Genomic DNA, 17,613 nt, shown 5'->3' with positions numbered 1-17,613 from the left:
GCCCCCCCCCCCCCCCCCCCCCCGCCCTTTCTGGCCTCTCAACTCCATTTTAAAGAAGGTTTCCCTTTATTAATTTTCACAAGCTCAATACCAATAGAGGCATGGAGTAAACTGGAATAATATTCAGAAGAACCTTCTGGTAAGAATAATTATATTCTATAACATGCTGAAGTACTAAGAGGGGTTCTGGAGACATCTGCTCTAAAAAAAAGTCAAGTCTTTTTCTTCTAAATGTATTTCTGAGCAGAATCAGATCTTTAGACCTATAAACCTAAACAAAAGCAATGTTGTTAGTCTCAACCCACATATTTCTGGTAGAAAAGACTTTGGAAAGGTACTCATTTAACCACCAGCAGGTTAGCATTTTATTGAGACTATCAACATCTTTAACAATGAAACGACACACGTTATTGCAAATAGGGAATAAGGCAGCTTCCCCAGGAATCTCTGAGAGGCAACTCAAGAACAAAAACTCATAGTTATCTTTTATATCTGGCACAGAAAAACATATCATATTCATATGGTTTTTAAATAATTGCCAGTTTGGCCTAATCAACAAACTTTGGTAATAGTGTCTCTTGATAAGTATAGATGGGACCTCCCTTTCGATCCAGAAAGTATCCTAGCCCCATTCTAAAAGCAGACATCAGAGCTTGGCTGCGACAGTAAGAAAGGGAGAGAGGCGAGTACAAATGAGCCTGAAAATTCATAATTCAACTTCATGCTGAGTGAGCTCCTTGATTCTGTTCATGCAATGATCAACAGCATTAATAAGTAAAGGGATCCAACTATCTTCTGGCTGTGGGGTCACATGACTTGCTCTGCAAATGGAATGGGAAAACCAGAAGTTAAATTTATTATACTGTCAAGGAAAAACCTATCCTCAAAAGGGAGCACAGGGAAAATTACAGTAAGAAAAGGCAAGTTTCTCTGCAGAAATACAGCTGCTCCACAGGTAAAGTTGAAAGAAAACACTACACTCACCTTCTACTCCTCAAAATGGGGGTTTGGGAGTTGAGAATGGCTATATAGGTTTATTCTCAAAAAGCTATTTGGGGATAAGTCTTCATACTCACTTTGTAATTTCAAGTGCCTTCTTTAAAACGGATACAAGTTTTGCACACTAGAAAAAAACAAGAGAAGTTACTCACCCTGAGCCCCACCATAAAAAGGAAAGGAGGGAAAAATAGGGGGTGGGGGGGAAGGAGAGCTAAAATATTTTAATACTCAAGTAATAAAAAGTCACTGTTAAAAAGTCATTAAGTATTATTACTTAATAATCAAGTAATAAAAAATCCATTGGAGAAAACAGTGAAAAACAAAAATGTTGATTAGATTAGGGTGGTGGGATCATGGATTCTTCTCTATTTAGCAAAATCTTATTAATACTGTTGCTATAACATCTTTTTTTAAAAAATAAACTTATTTATTTACTTTTGGCTGCATTGGGTCTTCCGTTGCTGTGCCGGCTTTCTCTAGTTGCGGTGAGCAGGGGCTAGTCTTCATTGTGGTGTGCAGTCTTCTCATTGCAGTGGCTTCTCTTGTTGTAGAGCATGGGCTCTAGGCACGCAGGCTTCAGTAGTTGTGGCATGTGAGCTCAGTTGTGGCTCGCAGGCTCTAGGGCGCAGGCTCAGTAGTTGTGGCGCTCGGGCTTAGTTGCTCTGCGGCATGTGGGATGTTCCCAGACCAGGGCTTGAACCCGTGTCCCCTGCATTCGCAGGCGGATTCTTAACCACTGCACCACCAGGGAAGCCAGCTATAACATCTTTGTAAGTTTTTCTATATTTAAAATATTTTTTAATTAAAGAAAACAGAAAAAGGAAGAATATAACCTGAATTTGTCCCAATTGCTGATAGCTCAGGATATATAATAGCAGAAACAACTGGATTTTTTTTTTTTTTTTTTTTTTTGGCTGCATTGGGTCTTCCTTGCTGCACAGGCTTTCTTTAGTTGCGGTGAGCGGGGGATACTCTTCACTGTGGTGCGCAGGATTCTCACTGCAGTGGCTTCTCTTGTTGTGGAGCATGGACTCCAGGTGCGTGGGCTTCAGGTGGTCACAAAGCACCAAGCTGATTTCCCTGTGCTATGCGGCTGCTTCCCACTACCTATCTATTTTATGTTTGGTAATGTATATATGACCATTGCACCCTCTCACTTTGTCACAGCTTACCCTTCCCACTCCCCATATCATCAAGTCCATTCTCTAGTAGTAGGTCTGTGTCTTTATTCCTGTCTTACCCCTAGGTTCTTCATGACATTTTTTTTTCTTGGATTCCATATATATGTGTTAGCATACGGTATTTGTCTTTTTCTGACTTCACACTGTTTGACAGACTCTAGGCCCATCCACCTCACCACAAATAACTCAATTTCATTTCTTTTTAAGGCTGAGTAATATTCCATTGTATATATGTGCCACATCTTCTTTATCCATTCATCCAACGATGGACACTTAGGTTGTTTCCATCTCCTGGCTATTGTAAATAGAGCTGCAATGAACATTTTGGTACATGACTCTTTTTGAATTATGGTTTTCTCAGGGTATATGCCCAATAGTGGGATTGCTAGGTCATATGGTAGTTCTATTTGTAGTTTTTTTAATAAATTAATTAATTTATTTATTTTTGCTGTGTTGGGTCTTCGTTTCTGTGGGAGGGCTTTCTCTAATTGTGGCAAGCAGGGGCCACTCTTCATCGCGATGCGTGGGCCTCTCACTATCGTGGCCTCTCTTGTTGCGGAGCACAGGCTCCAGACGCGCAGGCTCAGTAGTTGTGGCTCATGGGCCCAGTTGCTCCGTGACATGTCGGATCTTCCCAGACCAGGGCTCGAACCCATGTTCCCTGCATTAGCAGGAAGATTCTCAACCACTGCGACACCAGGAAAGCCCCTATTTGTAGTTTTTTAAGGACCTCCATACTGTTCTCCACCGTGCCTGTACCAATTCACATTCCCACCAGCAGTGCAAGAGTGTTCCCTTTTCTCCACACCCTCTCCAGCATTTGTTTCTAGATTTTTTGATGATGGCCATTCTGACTGGTGTGAGATGATATCTCACTGTAGTTCTGATCTGCATTTCTCTAATGATTACTGATGTTGAGCATTCTTTCATGTGTTTGTTGGCAATCTGTATATCTTCTTTGGAGAAATGTCTATTTAGGTCTTCTGCCCATTTTTGGATTGGGTTGTTTGTTTTTTTTGTTATTGAGCTGCATGAGCTGCTTGTAAATTTTGGAGATTAATCCTTTGTCAGTTGCTTCATTTGCAAATATCTTCTCCCATTCTGAGGGTTGTCTTTTGGTCTTGTTTATGGCTTCCTTTGCTGTGCAAAAGCTTTGAAGTTTCTTTAGGTCCCATTTGTTTATTTTTGTTTTTATTTCCATTGCTCTAGGAGGTGGGTCAAAAAGGATCTTGCTGTGATTTGTGCCATAGAGTGTTCTGCCTGTGTTTTCCTCCAAGAGTTTGATAGTGTCTGGCCTTACATTTAGGTCTTTAATCCATTTTGAGCTTATTTTTGTGTATGGTGTTAGGGATTGTTCTAATCTCATACTTTTATATGTACCTGTCCAGTTTTCCCGGCACCACTTATTGAAGAGGCTGTCCTTTCTCCACTGTACATTCCTGCCTCCTTGATCAAAGATAAGGTGACCATATGTGCGTGGGTTTATCTCTGGGCTTTCTATCCTGTTCCATTGATCTATATTTCTGTTTTTGTGCCAGTACCATACTGTCTTGATTACTGTAGCTTTGTAGTATACCCTGAAGTCAGGGAGCCTGATTCCTCCAGCTCGTTTTTCGTTGTCAAGATTGCTTTGGCTATTCGGGGTCTTTTGTGTTTCCATACAAATTGTGAAATTTTTTGTTCTAGTTCTGTGAAAAATGCCAGTGGTAGTTTGATAGGGATTGCATTGAATCTGCAGATTGCTTTGGGTAGTAGAGTCATTTTCACAATGTTGATTCTTCCAATCCAAGAACATGGTATATCTCTCCATCTGTCTGTATCATCTTTAATTTCTTTCATCCGTGTCTTATAATTTTCTGCATACAGGTTTTTTGTCTCCTTAGGTAGGTTTATTCATAGATATTTTATTCTTTTTGTTGCAATGGTAAATGGGAGTGTTTTCTTGATTTCACTTTCAGATTTTTCATCATTAGTATATAGGAATGCCAGAGATTTCTGTGCATTAATTTTGTATCCTGCTACTTTACCAAATTCATTGATTAGCTCTAGTAGTTTTCTGGTAGCATCTTTAGGATTCTCTATGTATAGTATCATGTCATCTGCAAACAGTGACATGCTTTACTTCTTTTTCGATTTGGATTCGATCTGGATTTCTTTTATTTCCTTTTCTTCTCTGATTCCAAAACTATGTTGAATAAGAGTGGTGAGAGTGGGCAACCTTGTCTTGTTCCTGATCTTAGTGGAAATGGTTTCAGTTTTTCACCACTGAGGACGATGTTGGCTGTGGGTTTGTCATATATGGCCTTTATTATGTTGAGGAACGTTCCCTCTATTCCTACTTTCTGCAGGGTTTTTTATCATAAATGGGTGTTGAATTTTGTCAAAAGCTTTCTCTGCATCTATTGAGATGATCATATGGTTTTTCTCCTTCAATTTGTTAATATGGTGTATCACGTTGAATGATTTGTGTATATTGAAGAATACTTGCATTCCTGGGATAAACCTCAGTTTATAATGGCCTATGATCCTTTTAATGTGCTGTTGGATTCTGTTTGCTAGTATTTTGTTGAGGATTCTTGCATCTATGTTCATCAGTGACACTGGCCTGTAGTTTTCTTTCTTTGTGACATCCTTGTCTGGTTTTGGTATCAGGGTGATGGTGGCCTCCCAGAATGAGTTTGGGAGTGTTCCTCCCTCTGCTATATTTTGGAAGAGTTCGAGAAGGATAGGTGTTAGCTCTTCTCTAAATGTTTGATAGAATTCACCTGTGAAGCCATCTGGTCCTGGGCTTTTGTTTGTTGAAGATTTTTAATCACAGTTGCAATTTCAGTGCTTGTGATTGGTCTGTTCATATTTTCTATTTCTTCCTGATTCAGTTTTGGCAGGCTGTGCATTTCTAAGAATTGGTCCATTTCTTCCAGGTTGTCCATTTTATTGGCATAGAGTTGCTTGTAGTAATCTCTCATGATCTTTTGTATTTCTGCAGTGTCATTTGTTACTTCTCCTTTTTCATTTCTAACTCTATTGATTTGAGTCTTCTCCCTTTTTTTCTTGATGAGTCTGGCTAATGGTTTATCAATTTTGTTTATGTTCTCAAAGAACCAGCTTTTAGTTTTATTGATCTTTGCTTTGTTTCCTTCATTTCTTTTTCATTTATTTCTGATCTGATCTTTATGATTTCTTTCCTTCTGCTAACTTTGGGGGTTTTTTGTTCTTCTTTCTCTAATTGCTTTAGGTGCAAGGTTAGGTTGTTTATTCGAGATGTTTCCTGTTTCTTAAGGTAGGATTGTATTGCTATAAACTTCCCTCTTCGAACTGCTTTTGCTGCATCCCATAGGTTTTGGGTCGTCGTGTCTCCATTGTCATTTGTTTCTAGGTATTTTTTGATTTCCTCTTTGATTTCTTCAGTGATCACTTCGTTATTAAGTAGTGTATTGTTCAGCCTCCATGTGTTTGTATTTTTTACAGTTCTTTTCCTGTAATTGATATCTAGTCTCATGGCATTGTGGTCGGAAAAGATACTTGATACAATTTCAATTTTCTTAAATTTACCAAGGGTTGATTTGTGACCCAAGATATTATCTATTCTGGAGAACGTTCCATGAGTACTTGAGAAAAACATGTATTCTGTTGTTTTTGGATGGAATGTCCTATAAATATCAATTAAGTCCATCTTGTTTAATGTATCATTTAAAGTTTGTGTTTCCTATTTACTTTCATTTTGGATGATCTGTCCATTGGTGAAAGTGGGGTGTTAAAGTCCCCTACTATGAATGTGTTACTGTCGATTTCCCCTTTTATGGCTGTTAGTATTTGCCTTATGTATTGAGGTGCTCCTATGTTGGGTGCATAAATATTTACAATTGTTATATCTTCTTCTTGGCTCGATCCCTTGATCATTATGTACTGTCCTTCTTTCTCTCTTATAATAGTCTTTGTTTTAAAGTCTATTTTGTCTGATACGAGAATTGCTACTCCAGCTTTCTTTTGGTTTCCATTTGCATGGGATATCTTTTTCCATCCCCTTACTTTCAGTCTGTATGTGTCCCTAGGTCTGAAGTGAGTCTCTTGTAGACAGCATATATATGGTCTTGTTTTTGTATACATTTAGCCAATCTGTGTCTTTTGGTAGGAGCATTTACTCCATTTACATTTAAGGTAATTATCGATATGTATGTTCCTATTCCCATTTTCTTAATTGTTTTGGGTTTGTTATTGTAGGTCTTTTCCTTCTCTTGTGTTTCTTGCATAGAGAAGTTCCTTTAGCATTTGTTGTAAAGCTGGTTTGGTGGTGGTGAACTCTCTCAGCTTTTGCTTCTCTGTAAAGGTTTTAATTTCTCCATCAAATCTGAATGAGATCCTTGCTGGGTAGAGTAATCTTGGTTGCAGGTTTTTCTACTTCATCACTTTAAATATTTCCTGCCAGTCCCTTCTGGCTTGCAGAGTTTCTGCTGAAAGTTCAGCTGTTAACCTTATGGGGATTCCCTTGTGTGTTATTTATTTTCCCTTACTGCTTTTAATATGTTTTCTTTGTATTTAATTTTTGACAGTTTGATTAATATGTGTCTTGGCGTATTTCTCCTTGGATTTATCCTGTGTGGGACTCTCTGTGCTTTCTGGACTTGATTAACTATTTCCTTTCCCATATTAGGGAAGTTTTCAACTATAATCTCTTCAAATATTTTCTCAGTCCCTTTCTTTTTCTCTTCTTCTTCTGGAACCCCTATAATTCGAATGTTGGTGCATTTAATGTTGTCCCAGAGGTCTCTGAGACTGTCCTCAGTTCTTTTCATTCTTTTTTCTTTATTCTGCTCTGCAGTAGTTATTTCCACTATTTTATCTTCTAGGTCACTTATCCGTTCTTCTGCCTCAGTTATTCTGCTATTGATCCCATCTAGAGTATTTTTCATTTCATTTATTGTGTTGTTCATCGTTGCTTGTTTCATCTTTACTTCTTGTAGGTCCTTGTTGAATGTTTCTTGCATTTTCTCTATTCTATTTCCAAGATTGTGGATCATTTTTACTATCATTATTCTGAATTCTTTTTCAGGTAGACTGCCTATTTCCTCTTCATTTGTTAGGTCTGGTGGGTTTTTATCTTGCTCCTTCATCTGCTGTTTGTTTTTCTGTCTTCTCATTTTGCTTATCTTACTGTGTTTGGGGTCTCCTTTCTGCAGGCTGCAGGTTCATAGTTCCCATTGTTTTTGGTGTCTGTCCCCAGTGGCTAAAGTTGGTTCAGTGGCTTGTGTATGCTTCCTGGTGGAGGGGACTACTGCCTGTGTTCTGGTGGATGAGGCTAGATCTTGCGTTTCTGGTGGGCAGGTCCACGTCTGGTGGTGTGTTTTGGGGTGTCTGTGGACTTATTATGATTTTAGGCAGCCTCTCTGCTAATGGGTGGGGTTGTGTTCCTGTTTGCTAGTTGTTTGGCATAGGGTGTCCAGCACTGTAGCTTGCTGGTCGTTGAGTGAAGCTGGGTGCTGGTGTTGAGATGGAGATCTCTGGGAGATTTTTGCCGTTTGATATTATGTGGAGCTGGGAGGTCTCTTGTGGACCAGTGTCCTGAAATTGGCTCTCCCACCTCGGAGGCACAGCACTGACTGCTGGCTGAAGGACCAAGAGCCTGTCATCCACATGGCTCAGAATAAAAGGGAGAAAAGGTAAGAAAGAAGAGAAAAGAAAAGAAAAGAAAGAAAGAAAGAAAAAGAAAGAAAGACGGTAAAATAAAATAAAGATAAAATAAAATAATTAAAATAAAAAATAATTAAGAAAAAAATTTTTTTTAAAAAGTAACAATACAAACAAAAAAAACCGGACGGATAGAACCCTAGGACAAATGGTGAAAGCAAAGCTATACAGACAAAATCTCACACAGAAGCATACACATACACACTCAGAAAAAGAGGAAAAGGGGAAAAAATAATAAATCTTGCTCTCAAAGTCCACCTCCTCAATTTGGGATGATTCGTTGTCTATTCATGTATTCCACAGATGCAGGGTACATCGAGTTGATTGCGGAGATTTAATCCGCTGCTCCTGAGGCTGCTGGGAGAGATTTCCCTTTCTCTTCTTTGTTCGCACAGCTACCGGGGCTCAGCTTTGGATTTGGCCCCGCCTCTGCGTGTAGGTCCCTGGAGGGCGTCTGTTCTTTGCTCAGACAGGACAGGGTTAAAGGAGCCGCTGATTCGGGGGCTCCGGCTCACTCAGGCCGGGGGGAGGGAGGGGTACGGATGCAGGGCGACCCTGAGGCGGCAGAGGCCGGCGTGACGTTGTACCAGCCTGAGGCGCACCGTACGTTCTCCCGGGGAAGTTGTCCCTGGATCCCGGCACCCTGGCAGTGGCGGGCTGCACAGCCTCCCCGGAAGGGAGGTGTGGAGAGTGACCTGTGCTTGCACACAGGCTTCTTGGTGGCGGCAGCAGCAGCCTTAGCATCTCATGCCCGTCTTTGGGGTCCCTGCTGATAGCCGTGGCTCTCACCTGTCTCTGGAGCTCCTTTAAGCAGCGCTGGTAATCCCCTCTCCTCACGCACCAGGAAACAAAGAGGGAGGAAAAAGTCTCTTGCCTCTTCGGCAGGTCCAGAGTTTTCCCCAGACTCCCTCCTGGCCAGCTGTGGTGCACTGACCCCTTCAGGCTGTGCTCACGCCCCCACTCCTCTCCCTGAGATCTGACCGAAGCCCAAGCCTCAGCTCCCAGCCCCGCCCAACCCGGCAGGTGAGCAGAGAAGCCTCTCGGGCTGGTGAGTGCCAGTCGGCACCGATCCTCTGTGCGGGAATCTCTCTGCTTTGCCCTCCGCACCCCTGTTGCTGCGCTCTCCTCCGTGGCTCCGAAGCTCCCCGCCTCTGCCACCCGCAGTCTCCATCCGCGAAGGGGCTTCTAGTGTGTGGAAACCTTTCCTCCTTTACGGCTCCCTCCCACTGGTGCAGGTCCCATCCCTATTCTTTTGTCTCTGTTTATTCTTTTTTCTTTTGCCCTACCCAGGTACGTGGGGTGTTTCTTGCCTTTGGGGAGGTCTGAGGTCTTCTGCCAGCATTCAGTAGGTGTTCTGTAGGAGTTGTTCCACGTGTAGATGTATTTCTGGTGTATCTGTGGGGAAGAAGGTGATCTCCACGTCTTACTCTTCCGCCATCTTCCTCCGACTTCTGGCAGGTGGATTCTTAACCACTGCACCATCAGGAAGCCCGTGGATTTTTTTTTTTTTTAATTTACTTACAGAATTTTAGGAATATCAATAACAAGATAACATGAGGATGTATGTATGCTTCCAATACACTGTGCATTCCTTAAAATTTTATTTGGGGTAACTGACAAGGCATATTGCTAAAGATGTTTATTTCTTATGAAGTCAACTTTTAAAAAAGTGTATGTGGAAAAAAAAAAAGTTAATGCCCAAAAGGATCCTATTGTACTCCAAGGTGTTTGCACATTGTGAAGATACATTTGATCACTCTAATTTCCACTGTCGAATTTACCAAATATTATTAGGATTGATACATCTGATGGTAAAATATAAGCCACTGGCAGTTTTGCTTCTCTTTCCAATAAAATGAGACATAAGAACTTGAAGTTTATAAAAATAAGAGAATAGAACTCTAGCACAGGACCCAGGACTTGAAAGAATACAATAAAATCAGATTTTTATAAAGAGCTTATCCCTTGTGGTTAAATTACACAATGTGTTGATATTAAAACAGAGTATGTTTCTGAAACACCTATTTTGGCCTATATAGGAAATTAGAAACTTGTGACTTTAGGTTGAAAGAATCCTAAAACACTGTAGTAATTAAGACTTTCTTTTCAAAGCAGGATTTTCCACGGTCTTTGGGTTTTTCTAAATGATTACCCAAGTGGTTATGGAAGAGAGTACTACCAGAGCTCGTGGCTATTAGAATTCAAATTCAGCTTGATAAAGATCAAGCACAAACACATCGTGACATTACTGTTGTACTTGCATCCAAGTGTAACAAATAAACATATTCCCTATAGCTTAAAGGAAATACTAGTGATTACTGAAATTCTACCTATTAGGTCTGTAGTTATTCCCTCAAAGCCGGTACTTACATTGATTCGCACAGTCGGATGGCACACGGGTGGGTATATGCTCAGAGCCAAATCATCCACACTTAAGGGGAGAAAGCAAAAATAACCATTAACAAAGAAGGAAGAAAGCTCAGCTAGGTGGTCTCCAGTACACAAGTAAGGATGTGACTAGTGAAAAAATGACTCCCAGAAATGCGTATCAGTTCCTTAAATTGGGCAACCAATAAATAACCAATTCAACTGGTATTTACGGAATACATACATACCCTGTTTCACTAGGAAGCTGGGGGGAAAACCTCCCTTGACCAGTAGGATGGGACATAATTAATTTAGTTAAAAATGTGAGGATCTGAAACCATAAATTTAATAACTAACACAGGCAGGGTTCATCCCTGAATGCCACTAAAGTGGGCACCACTTTAACCAAGCAATCAAGTTATTACTATACCACCAATAATGGGACAAACTAACACCATGTGCCTCCCCGATATGATATGATACAATGAAAAGCACAAAACACTCAACTATGTGATATTCTTGCCAAAAAGTGTTTAACCTGAATATAATTATGAGAAAACAATCACATAAATCCAGATTGTTGGATATTCTACATGGCAACTGACCCGGATTCTTTAAAAATGTCAATGTTAAAAAAATACATTAAAAAAAAATAGTCAATGTCAAAAGAAGCTAAAAAGGACAGGGACTGTTGTAGTTGCAAGACACCAAAGAGAAGACAACCAAATGTGGTATGACACCTTGACGGAACCCTGAATTAAAAAAAAAAGCTATAAAAGACATTGTAGAGACAACTGGGGAAATCTGAATATTAGATAACATTATTATAAATTTTTTAAATGTAATACTAAGAGTAAGAATGTTTGTTCTTAGGAGATACACACTGAAATATTTAGGGGTGAAATGTCATTAAAGTCTGCAACTTACTCTCAAATGGTTCAGGGATAAAAATGGCACATCTACTTCAATTTTTAAAAAGCTACCTCTAATTATAAAGAAATAAACCAATAGAGAAAAAATTGTGAACAATAGGTGAATCTAGATGGAGGTATAGGTACTCACTGCAATACTTTTTCAACCTTCCTGTAGGTTTGAAAATTTTCAAAATAAAAAGGTGGGGAAAAACCTTGGGTTGACGGCACAAGTTGACATCAGAATGCTGCTGCTCAGAGGTTTTGAGTGGAGATCACGCTTACCTAGGGCTGATCTCATCAGAAATGTCCACAATGTCATCCAGCTGAGCCACCTGATCCTTCTTCCCATTCTCTGCCACTGAGAGCCGGATTTTCTTCAGGCAGGCTTTGGATGCTCTCACCAGTGCAAGGCATGGGATTATGAGCTCCTGATCTTCCTCTGACCAATACGAGTCCCGATTGCTTGGACATCCCAATATATCCTCCTCATCACCGTGGTTGTCAGAGTTGTCCTCCTCAATGTCACTCAAGAGGCCATAGTAAGGGTCACATTCTTCCACAGCCTAAGGCACGCCATGATACATGTGAATGCCAAAAAAATAAAAAGGTGTTGTACTTTCAGCATCATGTCCGAGTTGTCCCCAAACTTTAGCCTGCTACTTCCCTAATGGCTACAGAGTTGAATTACTTCATAAACCCTCTTCTGACTCTCCTAGTGCAGCAGTGGAACAGAGGGGAATGGTACTAAATCACACACCAGCACGGGGTGGGAGATAGGAGATGGAGGACAGGAGTGAGGATGGGACCTATTTGGTCGACGCTCAGCACATCTTCTCTCTTTATAACCGATCCTCATCTAGACACAGAGTTGCCTTCTGATGACCATCAAAGACAGAGGTCCCCTCACCTGCTCCATTTCCTCATGTGCATCCTTCACAAGATCCACACTCTTTGTCAGCACTGAAAGGGCTGCAGCTTTGTTATCTATGAGTGAAGAATTGGAAGTACTACAATTAGAGAAGAAACCCAACAATTCTCTTAAGTCTGCAAAAAGCAACAATGTTCCCATTTGAAAAGAGTGCCAAGGACAGTCAACAAGGGCAGCAGTTTAATGTAAAATTCTTCTCACATACATCCTCTGGGTACTCAGACAGGGGCTGAAAAGTTTTTTGTCATTCACCACAGGAAGAAATAAAATGGTCATATGATGTTTCTCATCATGGTCCTCTTGGATGACCACTGCTTTTGGCCTAGCAGGCTCTACCTCATAACTGTTTCAGTGTCCTCAAAATACTGCCCCTGGGGCAGGACCAGAAGAGGAAACCATGTCTTTCAACAAGAGACAGAGCCACAGCCAGAGAGTGTTTGAATTTAGAAGTTATGAGAACTAAAAAGACTGGCAAAAAGTATTAATACCTGTCTTTTCATGTTGGTGATAAACCAGATCTATTTCACTAAGCTCTTTATCTAAGTAAAAATACATATATACTACAAAAATGGCAGCTAGATATGAGAGGTCTATCTGCTTTGGCCAGCAGAGTCGATGTCCACTTTGCACTCTCACCCACCTCTTGGGATCCGAGGCACCTGCTGGCACGCCTCCCAGACACTGTTGTAGGAAATAAGGTTCTCCGGGCTGCAGAAAGGAATAAGGATGTATCAATAACCTAGGTTCCTGTTTCCTAAAAGGTCCTTTCTGCTGGTCAGTTATCAGTAACTTTGCTGTTAAAATGAGTTTTTCCCCCCTCCCAGAAGCAAGGAACCCCATTAACCAATAACCCCAACTGTGGCATCACTACCTCTGAGTTGGAGTGATATAAAGCACTTCCACAAGCTGAGCCATGCCATCCACGATGTCCAGAGTAGCACTCCGTACCAGCTTTCGCAGGGTGATTCCTGTAGCCAAACCCAAAGACTAAGCAGCCTGGTCGTCACCAAAAATAAATTTTAAAAAAACCAGTGGCTTCCTGACAACTGTGGATAAAACACTTTAAATTTAAACCACATGAGTAGCCCTGAAGATCCATGAGACATGTACTCATTTATAATTATAGCATGATTATAATCAAGGCATGAATATACAAGCAGGGCTGGAGGCCACTTAACCTATAAGGGAGCTCAGGAACAGCATGTGATGTAATATGGGTGGAGGAGCCTGGGGACTGCCTGGGCCTGGGGATGGGGCTGATATCCAACCAGCATCTGTGGCAGTTATAATGTTAGAGAGAGGGAGGAGCCAGGGAGAATTAAAAATGTTAAGAGTCAAGCAAGGGCTTCCCTGGTGGCACAGTGGTTAAGAAGCTGCCTGCCAGCGCAGGGGACACAGGTTCGAACCCTGGTCCGGGAAGATCCCACGTGCCACGGAGCAACTAAGCCCGTGTGCCACAACTACTGAACCTATGCTCTAGAGCCCGTGAGCCACAATTACTGAAGCCCGCATGCCTAGAGCCTGTGCTTCACAAAAAGAGAAGCCACCGCAATGAGAAGCCCATGCACCGTAACGAGGAGTGGCCCCCGCTCGCTGCAGGTAGAGAAAGCCCGCGCTCAGCAACAAAGACCCAATGCAGCCAAAAATAAATAAATAAAATAAATTTATTAAAAAAAAAAAAAAGAGTCAGGCAAGGCAGGGGAGATGGGAACACAGTATCTGAACCTTAGCACAAAGGCTTACTTATGGAGGTCACATATATTACGTAACTACCTTTGACTGCACTTTATGGGAGAAAGTTACATTACATGCTCAAAATGAGGAAAAGGTAGAAGTTTCAGGATAGAAGCTGTCATAGTAGCAAAGATCTATTCCATAAACTGAATGCTTACGTGTATGGAGTGGCTTACCCTGATCCTTGGGAAGCGAATAGTATACTGCAATAATTGCCTTGATGGAAGCATGGACTTGTTCAGAGAACTTCTGGGTTTCCTATGAGGTGATAAGCCAATTTCAGAAAGAAAAAAGGAAATGGATTAGATCAATGTGGTCAACCCATCTACTGTGGAAGAGAGCAGACATCTGTACAGCATCATCAAACATTTTCTGAAGTCTTATTATGCGTTAGGCCCTGTGCTATTCTCATAACATACCAGAGAGGAGTTAGCTGGATACCAGATACTGAGCAGACAACTGATTAAGACATGAAGAAACAGCAGGAAAAACTTATTCCTGATACTCTATATCCCAAGATATTTGTGATCTGTTTTGAGGTATTCACCATACCTTAGACCAGGAGTTGGCAAACTAGGGCCCAAGGGCCCAGTCAGGCCCAATGCCAGGTTTTGTAAATAAAGTGTTACTGGGACACAGCCACATTTTTTTTTTTTTTTTTTTTTGGCTACATTGGGTCTTCATTGCTGCGTGCAGGTTTTCTCTAGTTGTGGCGAGCGGGGGCTACTCTTCATTGTGGTGAGTGGGCTTCTCATTGCGGTGGCTTCTCTTGTTGCGGAGCACGGGCTCTAGGTTCGCAGGCTCAGTAGTTGTGGCGCACGGGCTTAGTTGCTCCGTGGCATGTGGGATCTTCCCGGACCAGGGCTCGAACCTGCATTGGTAGGCGGATTCTTAACCACTGCACCACCAGGGAAGTCCCAACACTCTTGGTTTACATATTGTCTACAGCTGTGTTCACACTACAGGGGCAGAGTTGAGGTCTGCAAAGCCTAAAATGTATACTATCTGGCCCTTTACAGAAAAAGTTTGCCAACTCTATCTTAGGCCATTAACCAGTTGTCTGTCTCTCTGCCTCTGTGTGTGTCTCTGTCTCTTTCTAACAGAATCTCAGTATATCTAAAAGTAATTAGCATGGACTCTACAATGCTCAATGTTGACTATTTTTCTTCGAAGCAGTCACTGGCTTTCTCTTACCTTCTTTGTCCTCACTTCTCTGCTCAATTCTAAGCCAGCATTATGCAAAATGTGGTCCACAGATTGATGCCAGTCCATAAATGGTCTGTTACCAGTCTGGGATGGATAAATACAATGACTGAGAGCACTTAGAAACTTTTATGCCAATTTGACATTGTTTCAACATTCAAACATATAATTTCATAAAAATACCAAGCCATAAGAACTGGAATTAAAATGAAGCAAAACAAAAAAACCCCCAAACATTCTTTAATAGAACTAATGTGCTGAGATCCTAAGAAAGCAATTGTGATTCAAATATATATAATTCAAATAAAACCATATTCTAATTTTTCATCAATGAGTAAAAAACCACTGTCCTGAGCATGTACAGAAAAATAGTTCTATTCTTGCTCCTCATGGTATCTTACTAGCTGTGAATTTTAGCCACAAGTCCTAAGTGTATTTGGAAGAAAGGAGTCAGCACATAAGAAAAATAAGGTAACATTACTACTCCCTTTGAAATAAAGATTGACTTTCTTCAACAAACTTTTAAAGTACTTTCATACAATTCTCTTGTTTCCTCATCTCAGATCTCTGAGGTATGTAAGTGGAGAGAGTTTACTACTGTAGGTGCAGCAAGAGAAGATTTTTTCATTTCAAAACATCTAGATATATAATTGAGAAAGAGAATGAAAGTATTGACTATGAAAATAAAATAAGGCAATGAATATGTCATTTTGAAACAAACTTACTCCCAAATTAAGTATACCTAGCTCTAGAAAAACTGAGCATAGAGCATACCTGGCCACAGCCAACAACATTTACTTTCAAGTATTTTATAATAAAGTTTTATAATAAAGCACAGAGTCTTTGTTCTAGCAATTCCACTTCTGGGAATTTTTACCGATATATAGATATACACAAAGACTGTATTAGGCAATCTACCACAGCACTATTTATAATATAATAGTTACAAACTGGAAACAACTTAAATGTCCACACAGTACTGGTTAGATAAATTATGGTTATGTCCACTCTGTTGAATACCATGCTGCCATTACAAAAAACTAAGCAACTTTATATATGCTCCCAAAAATCAATTTGCAAGCTATGTTGTTAGTTTTTTTTAAAAAGGTCCAGAAAAGTGTTTATGGTATCCTATCGTTTGTGTAAAAAGAAGCAGGTATATATACGTAAGTGTGTACATGCACAGCATGTATATGGAATAATACAAAAGGAACAAGGGACAGGAGATATAAACTTTTTAGCACATTTAACTTTGATATCTTTTGAATTTTATACTGTCTACATTATTACTAATGTAAAAAATAATTCAATGTAAAAGAGTATTATGTAATATAACAAAAAAGGTGTAGCTTAGACATTAGATAGAACCTAATTTAAATCCTAGCTCCACTACTTATCCACCTTAACCTGAGCGTCTGAGCCTGCTTACTCATCTGTCAGATGGGGATCATGTATGTGAAAACACCTAGCAAATAGCAAGTGCTTTTTAAAAAAAATTATCATAAGGGAAATAACCAGGATGAACTTCAGAATGAACCAATATTTAGAAGAGTTGCCCACCCCATGACAGCTACTGCATTTGGCAATTTGATCTTCAGAACAATCCTGTAATGTGAGAACCACCATCTTACTTGACAGATGAGGAAATTAAATCCCCTGCTTTCAATGTAAAACGTGGAAAGAAAATGAGAGGATTCCTAAGGAATAACAAGGCATCACAAGAACTGTAGGAAAGTGAAGCCCACCTGTGGTGACGGCAGTGGAAGTCGAGAGAAGACTTCGGTCAGAGTCGTGGCTGCCCTTGACACTGCCATAGCTGCCTCACCTGGGAGGTGATAGAGGAGGAGGCGGGAGCCAATATGTTAGTGCCAAAAGGATAAGGCTCCAGCGGCTGCATGGACTTTGAAGATAACGCGTTCCCTCTCCACCCTTGCCGGCTAAGACGTCTCAAAAAAACAACCCCAAATCAGTGTTTTCTATCTCAATCTCAGAGGTGCCGAGGATGGGTAAGGCGAGGTATCCCCACAGACAGGATGGGGCAGGGGAAAGCAGGAAGGAAAGGGGTAGGGACGCTGCAAGAGATGAGAGATGGCAGCCTGCAACAGGAGAGGCACTCACGGAATCTCCTCCAAAAGGTTTCCCGATCAAACTCCTTGGTGGTCTCCCGGGCTTCGCCGACTAGTGGGCGCGGCGTGCGGACCGGGCGGCCGCAAAAGAAAGAGCACAGGTAAGCGGAGTCACCTCCAGACCCCACCTCCTCCGCCCGGACCCCGCCGCCGCCACGGCCTCGCCCCTTCCCACCCAAGCCCGCCCCGGCCGTCGCCCGTCCCCACTACGTCAGCTCACCCCGCACTCCAGGAAGGAGGAACCGCAGCTCCCCTGCTAGGTGCCGGAGCTGCTCCAAAGCCGGAGGCAGGGTGGAGTCTGCGGCTGCAGGTGCAGCCGCGCTCGCCATCTCAGCAGGACGCGAGGAGTCCGCGGCCTAAGCCGCTGCGGGAGCCGCACTGCCGTGACCGCCCCACTTCCGGGCCGCGGGTTCGCTTCCGGCAACAACCCGCCCCGCCCCGCCCCTGCCCAGAGGCCCAGCCGCGCCTCCTTCCGC

The 17,613-nt window shown here is 41.6% G+C and overlaps 1 protein-coding gene across 4 annotated transcripts; it reads right to left on the bottom strand.

Annotated features, from left to right (window-relative positions):
* Positions 1–473: 473 nt before the first annotated feature.
* CCNDBP1 (cyclin D1 binding protein 1) lies at positions 474–17,539 on the bottom strand. 4 transcript variants are annotated; one of them, XM_060005105.1, is made up of 13 exons: positions 17,358–17,539; positions 17,130–17,189; positions 16,757–16,836; positions 15,003–15,098; positions 13,985–14,066; positions 12,946–13,042; positions 12,715–12,782; positions 12,054–12,130; positions 11,429–11,709; positions 10,236–10,296; positions 9,176–9,260; positions 1,077–1,123; positions 474–821 (listed from the first exon to the last, which is right to left on the bottom strand). In XM_060005105.1, exons 1-12 carry the CDS (start codon positions 17,464–17,466, stop codon positions 1,086–1,088), a joined length of 1,134 nt encoding a protein of 377 aa, XP_059861088.1. In that variant the 5' UTR covers positions 17,467–17,539; the 3' UTR covers positions 474–821; positions 1,077–1,085. The 4 variants fall into 4 exon arrangements, with proteins under 4 accessions (XP_059861088.1, XP_059861087.1, XP_059861090.1 ...); XM_060005104.1 differs by lacking the exon at positions 9,176–9,260; XM_060005107.1 differs by lacking the exons at positions 9,176–9,260; positions 15,003–15,098.
* Between the last annotated feature and the right edge of the window lie 74 nt (positions 17,540–17,613).

The sequence above is a fragment of the Delphinus delphis genome, chromosome 2 (genome assembly GCF_949987515.2).
Source record: "Delphinus delphis chromosome 2, mDelDel1.2, whole genome shotgun sequence".
Classification (NCBI taxonomy): Eukaryota; Metazoa; Chordata; class Mammalia; order Artiodactyla; family Delphinidae; genus Delphinus; species Delphinus delphis.
Note: the sequence above shows the minus strand (reverse complement) of the source record. Positions and strands in the feature narration are given on the sequence as shown.